This window comes from Sinocyclocheilus rhinocerous, unplaced genomic scaffold (assembly GCF_001515625.1).
Source record: "Sinocyclocheilus rhinocerous isolate Xijiao unplaced genomic scaffold, SAMN03320098_v1.1 scaffold288, whole genome shotgun sequence".
Taxonomy (NCBI): Eukaryota; Metazoa; Chordata; class Actinopteri; order Cypriniformes; family Cyprinidae; genus Sinocyclocheilus; species Sinocyclocheilus rhinocerous.
Genome location: NW_015635021.1, coordinates 59030 through 68745, shown reverse-complemented (window position 1 = coordinate 68745; position 9716 = coordinate 59030). Strand labels below are relative to the sequence as shown.

The 9716-nt window shown below is 35.9% G+C and overlaps 1 protein-coding gene across 3 annotated transcripts in view; it reads right to left on the bottom strand.

Moving 5' to 3' along the window:
• Window positions 1-9716, bottom strand: part of LOC107746005 (mast/stem cell growth factor receptor kita-like) — an 18711-nt gene that overhangs the window by 4548 nt on the left and 4447 nt on the right. The window contains exons 4-20 of one of the 3 annotated variants that reach the window (XM_016560035.1): window positions 9527-9666; window positions 9269-9437; window positions 8871-9057; window positions 7206-7321; window positions 7003-7117; window positions 6650-6762; window positions 6255-6326; window positions 4688-4794; window positions 4469-4595; window positions 3722-3826; window positions 3464-3574; window positions 2410-2548; window positions 2249-2310; window positions 2053-2153; window positions 1330-1452; window positions 756-867; window positions 564-663 (exon numbers count right to left, since the gene is read on the bottom strand). In XM_016560035.1, coding sequence (XP_016415521.1) covers window positions 564-663; window positions 756-867; window positions 1330-1452; window positions 2053-2153; window positions 2249-2310; window positions 2410-2548; window positions 3464-3574; window positions 3722-3826; window positions 4469-4595; window positions 4688-4794; window positions 6255-6326; window positions 6650-6762; window positions 7003-7117; window positions 7206-7321; window positions 8871-9057; window positions 9269-9437; window positions 9527-9666 — 1999 coding nt within the window. Of the gene's footprint in view, window positions 1-563; window positions 664-755; window positions 868-1329; window positions 1453-2052; window positions 2154-2248; window positions 2311-2409; window positions 2549-3463; window positions 3575-3721; window positions 3827-4468; window positions 4596-4687; window positions 4795-6254; window positions 6327-6577; window positions 6763-7002; window positions 7118-7205; window positions 7322-8870; window positions 9058-9268; window positions 9438-9526; window positions 9667-9716 lie in introns of all 3 variants that reach the window. The other 2 variants (XM_016560036.1, XM_016560037.1) reach the window with 2 other exon arrangements.

Below are 9716 nucleotides of genomic sequence, written 5' to 3'. Positions count from 1 at the left end.
GCTGGAGAGAACTCAAGGAGCGGAGGCCTGCGATCGGACGCTGAGGTTGTTTTGTTTCTTCTGGATAGGTGAGTAACACCGTGTCTGCGCCGCAACAGCTAAAGTCTGTCTAGTACACTGGACGCAACAAAGTGGCCGTTGAAAATCATTTGAAATTTGTGTCAATACGTCATGAATAGAATGCAGCAGCAGTTTTCTGTCTGGGATTTGTCGTGTCGCGCCACATCCAGTGTAGACCATAGATATGTATTTATATCTATGGTGTAGACAGCATCACTGATTATAATGAGTTCTATAGTATTTTGTCGTGCTGCGCCACTCGCGTCTGGTGTAGACACGGTGTAACATTGGTTTTGCTTTGTTTCACAGAACTAATCGTTGCCTGGGTTGCGTACGTATGTGTGAGGCGGAGCTATCAAAATAGGGGCGAGACCCTTTTGGGGTAGGGGCGTGTTTGTTTTGGTGATTTCAAATGTCAACATTGGCTACCAGAAATCGCTTACCCCACCTTTAATATAAAACACTGACTACAGGCTCTTTATAGAAATGTAAAATTCTCTTACACTTCACTTGGGGCAAACTCCGGCTCACTCATTCTGTATCCATCTTGAATCATCTTATAGAATGTGGATCCAACTGGAATACCCGGATATGGCGTGTTACCTGCAGGCAGATTTTCACCTCATAAGACCTTCATAAAATCAGGCCTATTAAATATCAGATGTTTAATAGGCCTTATACCAGCTCATACAGACCCAGAGAGAAGATCTCCCACAATAAGATGCCGTAGGACCAGACGTCGCTCTCAAAAGTGTACACGCAAGCAAACAGGCTCTCTGGGGACATCCATTTCACTGGTAAACGAGCCTAGAGAGAAAACACAACATTCATGATTCTAAACAATGCTTTAACTTTTTTTTTTTTTTTTTTTGAGTAATATGTTATTAAGCAATATCATATACATACACTTAAAGGGATAGTTCACTAAAAAATAAACATTTGGTCATTTACTAAACACAGAAGATATTCTCAAAGTCAATGAGGTCCAGTGTTGTTTTGGACTCCACTGACTTATTATATGAACAAATAGAGTTGAATCATTCTTTAAAATATCTTCTTTTGTGTTCCACAAAAGACAGAAAGCCATGCAGATTTGAAATGACGTAAGGTTGAGTAAATGATGACAGAATTTTCATTTGGGTTAAACTATTCCTTGAATTTAACGGCTCATTTACTACATGAGATCTAAAAATGCTAAATATATTTGATATTAATATATATCCTGGCAGTAGGTGTGAGTGTGGTAGAGGATTTACAGCACTTCCTCACATTTCCCCTCAGGACGTAGCTGGAATCTCTAGTGATGTCGCGTGCCAAACCGAAATCACATATCTTTGCTACTCGACCCTGAGTCAGTAGTACGTTCCTGGCAGCCAGATCTCTGTGGATACACTTAAAATACATGGCAACACAGATAACAGCAATTTATTAGTCAAAAAACATGTTATGAAGTACATATTCACTACTGAGACAAAAAATCTGTGGTGATTCTATATGAGAATCCAGAAAGGATAAAAATGGCTTTCCACCAACGTTTACCATCCAACCTGACAGAACTGGAGTGGATCTGCAAGAGGGAATGGCAGAGGATCCCCAAATCCATGTGTGAAAAACTTGTTGCATCTTTCCCAAAAAGACTCATGGCTGTATTAGATCAAATGGGTGCTTCTACTAAATACTGAGCATTTTTCAGTTTTTCTTTTTTAATAAATTTGCAAAAATGTCAACAATTCTGTGTTTTTCTGTCAATATGGGGTGCTATGTGTACATTAATGAGGAAAAAAAATTAACTTAAATGATTTTAGCAAATGGCTGCAATATAACAAAGAGTGAAAAATTTAAGGGGGTCTGAATACTTTCCGTACCCACTGTATTCACTACTGAGACAAAAAATCTGTGCTGATTCTATATGAGAATCCAGAAAGGATAACGTTACAAGGTCTGTTCAACCCATTCTGAAACTTGAGAGGCGAATAAACCTAATACACTTACATTTTTGGATGTGAGGAAGTCCATGCCTTTAGCCACTTGATATGAGAAGCTGAGTAAATCCTCAGTATCCAAGGAGAGATCATCTTTATCATCGCACCATTCTGAGAGAAGTGATACAGATTGAAAAGCATTAAATAATGGATGTTGGTGGTAAAAGTGGCTGTAGTTTGCTTTTATTCTTTCGAGATGAGCCTACCTGTCTGATTCGATCTCTTCTGATACGACCTCATAGGCATGTATCCATTATCAGTGCCCTCGCTGTGTGCACGCATGCATATAATAGATAGTGTATTACATTACGAAAACCTAACAAATGACATCTATGCATCTTCACCACATTTCTCACACATATCTTACCTCGAAGGCTGTGTTTGGCTGAGCAGATTTTTGTAATATCCATCACCTGTTTTGGAACTGAAAAACGCATCCCGCTTTCTTCTGAGGAAGTTCAACAGGTCGCCATAGCAACAGTATTCTGTGATCACCAGAGTGGGGCCTGTTGGAAAATGTCACTTTAATAATCCTCAAGGAGACTGTTTAGGCAGAATTTCTGAGCTGCTCTTTTTCATACAAATACAGAGTTCTGGCATGAAACTCTAGATGGCGCAGTCCGATAGATCTAACTCAATCTGACCTAATGACATCCTTATCACATGGCACAGCTGATTGGTTCTCTCCTGTATCAGTAGCCAATGAGCTCGCTGTTCAGCATTCAAATATATGACTAGTGCTTGCCGTAGAAGTTTCAGCTTGCTTCAGAAACCCTCCACCTTCCCCAGCTCCACCTGTATAGATCTGCTACGAGGTGATTCATGTATGCTATATGGGGGTTATTTCATTTATGTTATATTTGCAGCAGCATTATTTCTTACATGCTCACAGCAGCATGTTCTGGATGTTTTGACAGTAGCAAGTCTCGGTACTTCTGCTGCAGCAGCATAGCAGATCTATTCCGCCAAGACCAAATACATTAACATTGTCATGTACATTACCATGCCAATCCCTCCGAGAGTTGTCATTACAGAACTACAAAGGATGATCATTTATTCTCTGAAGCTCCTACTATGACAAAAGGCACCAAAAAATGGTCAATATGACTTATATGTTATAATCAAAGTCTTCTGAAGCCTATAAAATAGGCTATATACAATGCTATACAAAAGCTTTGTGTGAAAAACAGACCATAAATACTTTTATTCTACTTTTGTGGTGCAGTATAAATCCCCTTCCACTTTTCTTGTTTGGAAAATAGCAGCTCATTTACCTAACATCTGTTGTGTTTCAACCAGAAGAAAGAAAATAATATGCGATTGGAATGACTTGTTGGAAAAGGCACATAAAACATATCTTACTATAAACTCATAAGTATCTTTAATCTGTCACCACTCTTGATTCAGTATTAATCACGTACCTCCTACTGTACAGGCACCAAGCAAGTTGACAATGTTTATATGGTTGCCAATGAAGCTCAGAACTTTTAACTCCGACATTAGAGCCTCTTTCTCGGTGGAGTGAGCACTCGCTTTGGGAAAAATCCACAGATACCCACACATACACACATCGAGAGATAAATATACATAAACACATTAGATTAAAAACATACTGTAGGAAAACAAGTTGTATTTTCTGACAACCAGTGATTGGAGTCTTTATAAACATGAATACTCACGTTTTAGCATTTTTACAGCAACAGTGGTCACTGTGTCAGCTGAGCAAAGTCCATATGCTGTAGCTGCCACCACTTTACCAAATGCTCCAGAGCCAAGGATTTTACCTTCATCATGATAAACAACAAACATTTATATATTACACTATACAGTATATTATATAGTATGTTTTTAGTACTTTATATATTATATAGTATGATTATAGTACTAGTTATATAGGATTATAGGATTTTTAATCGTAGTACATACATTTTCATTCAATGGTTAGGGGTCGGTAAGATTTTTTAAGCCTCTTATACTCACCAACACTGCATTTATTTGATCAAAAATACAGTAAAAACAGTACTATTGTGAAATTTTGTTACAACTTAAAACAACTGTTTTCTATTTTAATATATTTGAAAACAGTTGTGTTGCTTAATATTTTTGAGGAAACCAAATACATTTTTTTCAGGATTCTTTGATGAATAGAAAGTTTAAAAGAACAGCATTTATTTGAAACAAATCTTTTGTAACATAATAAATGTCTTTACTGACACTTTTGGTTTTTTAATGCATCCTCGCTGAATAAAAATATGAATTTCTTTAAATAAATTCTTACTGACCCTAAGCTTTCGAACAGTGGTTTATGTACAATATATGTATTAACTGTAGTACTGTCAAGGTTGTGGAATTATGAAACAAGCACTTTAGCTGCTTTTACTCCGATTAAATAATGACGCTTAAATTTTTGTGTGTATGCTTTTTACCAAAGCGCAGTCTCTCCCGTGGAAACTCCCATTTGGGGTCATAAGGCAGCTGCGTTGGGTCTATGTAGGTATAATTGTTGCCATCAAAACTGTCGATCACCTTCCAGTGGATCTCATATTTGGGTTTCTATGGCAGAACAATACAAGTGAAATAAATAAAACCAGAACTGGATGTTGTGCTACTTCATAGTGTTTAGTAGGAGTGTTATGACTTAGTACCTGCATGTATTTGTAGAGCAAAACCACCAAAAAGAAGCTGAGCAGAACAGAAGTGGACACAACACCAGACAACAGAGGTGTGAAGAGTTTATGGGGCACTGTTCTCTCTGGGGAGAGAAACACATGTCCAAACATCAATCAAACAAAAGTGTTGCATTTATAATTTTGTTCAGTGTATATAAACACCACATCTGTGTTTAAAACAGCTAGAGAGTAATACTTCTTAATTCACTGTGCCATATTAATAAGGCTAGAGTTGTATGTGAGTGAGTTTAAAGCTGTTGTTCAGAGGATTTTAAGAGCTTAGCATCAGTCTCAATACCTAATGTGCACACGCTGCACAAAATATTAATCCCTCATATCTGTCAACAAGCTCAGTGTGTGTCTGAGAACATTCAGGGATTATCTGTTACAGCTGTGTGTGTGTGTGTGTGTGTTTGTGTGTGTGTTTGTGTGTGTGTGTGTGTGTGTGTGTATGTGTGTGTGTGTCTATGTCTATCTACTGCTCTCAATAACACTGTAAGAATGGTCCACCTTGTTTTGGTATGCCTGGAGAAATTAGCTAATAATTAGTTAAGAGCTAATAAGCTAAGCTAATTGTAAATGTTGACTGTACAATTTATTTTATATTGTTTGTGTTTTTTCTCGTATGTTCACCAAGCCTGAATTGATCTGCCTAAATACAGTAAAAACAATAATAATGTGAAATATTATTACAATTGAACTGTTTTCGTTTTTTAATGTATTTTGAAATGTAATTTATTTCTGTAATTATTTTTGAAATAATTCTAATATGCTGATTTGCTGCTCAAGAAACATTTCTGATTATTATCAATGTTGAAAACAGTTCTTCTTCATATTTTTGTGTAAGTGGTGATACAATAGAAAATATAAAGTTCAAAAGAAAAGCATTTAGTTTAAACTGAAATTTTTCATACCATATAAATGTCTTTACTATCATTTTTGTCCAATATATTGTATCCTTTGCTGAATAAAATTACTAATAAAATTATTAGAAAAAATATGCTAATTAGAACAATTTGAATAAAATGATTCTTTCTTTGAGGTCAAAGGATTCTGTGACAAAACTACATTTCCAATCATTCTATACGTCAAAATAAAGCATCTATTACAAACCTAATGCACATACTCTGCTTTTCATTTTGTTGCATTAGTGCGAAAAAAGCTTCCTGTCTTATCAGTAAGTGAAAAAAAGGAAAATAAACATGAAATTGCATCCATTTTGTCCTACTAAAATCACTTGAAAACACATCACATTGTAATTATGACTTCTGAACTTGTAAACAGCAGTTTCCCAAAGGAGCTGAAAGCAGCATTAGGGTTTGGGTAAAGTCTTGGGTAAAACGTCTTCTTTCTGGGCCTGAGGCTGAACTGCTGTGCTACTATGCTGTAACAACTGTATTGTATCAACATGTGTTATCTTTCTGGACCCTGATTATTAGTGTTTACTGCTATATTAATGATTAGCTTTATAAAACAATAAAAATCTAGGGTCTAATATTCTCATTTTGATTGCAAGGTAAATGTGTGTTTGAGGGAGTCTCACCGCTGATGGAAAAGAGAGTGTAGGCCTGCTCTCCCTGCGTTGTTGCCACACACTCAAGAGTGTGAAATTTTCCTTTGGTGACATTAAGTCGACTTTCCACTTCGTTTCGTCCAGGGTAAAACGTCTTCTTTCTGGGCCTGAGGCTGAACTGCTGTGCTACTATGCTGTAACAACTGTATTGTATCAACATGTGTTATCTTTCTGGACCCTGATTATTAGTGTTTACTGCTATATTAATGATTAGCTTTATAAAACAATAAAAATCTAGGGTCTAATATTCTCATTTTGATTGCAAGGTAAATGTGTGTTTGAGGGAGTCTCACCGCTGATGGAAAAGAGAGTGTAGGCCTGCTCTCCCTGCATTGTTGCCACACACTCAAGAGTGTGAAATTTTCCTTTGGTGACATTAAGTCGACTTTCCACCTCGTTTCGTCCAAATTCTGCCCCTGACACTGTTACCAAGGTGAACTCCTCATCTGCCTGCGTCGCATTTAACAGGTGGGAGCACCTGTCAGAGGTTATAAATGCTATTTAGAGCCAAAAGAATATGACAAGTATTTTTTTACCATATTTCATTATGTAAGAAACACTTTTCTATTCCAAATGGTTTTGTGGCTTTTTGCAGTCTCATGAGATCATGACTATGCAATAGTTCGTTTACTCTGGTACTTGCATAACATACGTTAGAGATGCACACTATTGTACAGTTGTTGAGTGTGAGTGGCTTATAGAAGTCTGTGAGTCATACCGTGCATGTGGTGGCTCGCAGTAATACCAAGATATTTTTGGGACAGGATATCCTGAAGCAACACACCGCACCTGTCCATCAACAGGCCCCTCCTGGGAAACTATCACTGGTTTACCTAAATGAGAGATTTACTGTATTTATATAAAGACTATTAAAATAAACAATTTATGCTAAGTTAAATCCCATCAGTCCTCTGAACTCACATATAACATGGACGGTGAATGACCGATTGACAGATGCATACATGTGATAGGCTGAGAAAGTGTAGATTCCGCCCTCTGATCCATGAACTCGAACCAGCCGTAGTTCACTGATGTACCTGCAACATTCAAACAAACAATACTCAATGTCTGAGTAAGCTTCCTGCAGAAATGTTAGAAAACACCCAATGGACACAATAGTTTTTAACATTGTGGTTTTATGTTAAACCTTAAATAGTTTTATGAGGGAAAGTAGATGATGTATAAGATAATACTTTATTTTAAGGTGACGTAGTTACATGTTACATTTAATGTAGTAATAACAGTAAACTATGCATAACTCCAAATAACTAACCGTAATCCATATCCTAACCCTAAACTTAACCCTGTAGTAGGTACATGTAGTTAATTAATATTAATATTAATACTTATTTGTGTAATTACACTGCAACAACATCACCTTAAAATAAAGTGTAACCCTTTATAAATGGAAATGGAAGTAGTACAAACAACATAAGTGTAGAAATAATGCACATTTTATTAGTAATTCTATAAAAAGAAATCTTATTTCCTAACTTACAAACTTAAAAGTCAGATTTTTTGCAGGTTTTTTATATATTTTTTTATATATTTTTGCAACATTTGCAGTTGCAACATAAAAGATCTCCAAGAGTTTGCCCAATTTTTTTATTTATTTGTTTGTTTGTTTGTTCGTTTATTTATTTTATTTTTTTGAGTCACTTCACAGGACTAATGTAAATTTAGTCTTGTGATGATAATTTGGAAATTTATTTCATATTTGAAAGTAGACCCAAATTAGATAATGCCAATAATATTATACCAATCATTTTTTTTAATTAAAACGTAATTTTAAATTAAATAAAAAAAAACATAAAATTTCATTGTTCATTTGATACATTTTATAGTCATTTCACAGCTTATAATGAGGCCTGTCAATTAGCAGGACAATTTCTAGACTTTACTTGAAACTGCTAAAAATAATTTTAATAATAAACCACAATATAATTATATTAATATATTAATATGTAAATGTATGACCAATCATATATGCGATAATGTCAATAATATAGAAAAATAATAAAAAACAGAATTTCTGTTTTCTTTTTGATACATTTATGTATGCTTTCAGGTGATGTATAAATCTCAATTTCGAAAAAAATGACCCTTATGACTGGTTTTGTGGTCCAGGGTCACATATTAGATAATGTCAATAATATAGAAAAAACAATTATTAATTAATCAAAATAAAAAACAGAATTTCAGTTTTCTTTTGATACATTTATGTATTAATCATTTCACAGTTCATGATGAGGACTGTCAAATAGCAGGACAATTTCAAATTTTTACTTGAAACTGCTAAAAATGATACTGACACATAATTTTATATTTATGGCCGATGTCTGCTGTCTAGCCAAATTATCAAAACATGTGTTTCTATATGTTTTCTGTGAAGAAAAGTAAAAATACATGTCATGTCAGCTGCTCATATACTGATTTTGTATTTTAATATAACAGCTTTTAAAAACGATGGTGGAGATACAATAGTTTCAACTGTGTGTGTGTGTCTGTGTCTGTGTCTGTGTCTCTGTGTCTGTGTGTCTGTGTCTGTGTCTGTGTGTGTGTGTGTGTGTGTGCAGGTGTGTGTACCTGTACTGCTGGTTGTGTAGTGTAATGACGTGTTCAGATGTGTTTTTGAGTTGTTGGTTGTTATAGGTCCAGTAGACTTCTGTGGGTCTGGGGTATGACGTCATCTCCACGCTGAGGGTCAGACTTTCTCCCTCTCTCACCTCCATCACACTTTCCTCTCCCTCCGTGAGGTTCATGAAACCATGCTCTGCCACACACACACACACACAGATGTAACAATGTAAGGTGAAAGTAAAATCTGTGCATCTAAAGCGGGACTTCCATTTCAACAATCATCATATTGAGTGTTGTTCTTTATCCTATTTGTTTTCCTATCAGTGTCCCATCTTGCTCTTCTTGCTCTCTGGTTAAAGTCAATAATATAGAAAATGACGGTTTGATACATCTTCATTTCTTACCGTAAACCTCCAGATTGACAGTTGCCATGGAGACACCCTTCTCATTCCTCGCAACACAGCGAAAGACTCCTGAGTCAATCATCTTCACAGATTCGATCGACAGTCCTGTTGAGAGCTTATATTCTCGAGAACCAGGCAGGATGTTTGATTTTTGGCTGTGATTTGCTATCTAAATCAGGATTGACAATAACAGTCTAGGTTAGGTAGTGTGCTTACATGAAGTAATCTAAGATTATGCAACAGATGTGTGGATCTAACCGCTTCAGATGGGATACTCCAGCTCAGGCTGATATCATGGTTGATGTTGATGGTGCTACATTTGAGCACAAACTCCTGACCCTGGATCAGAATCACATTTTCGATTCTGGATAGGCTGATCACTGGCACTGTCTCTGGAACTGTATTACAAACAGCAAACATACAATAAAGCATACAATTATATAATTAT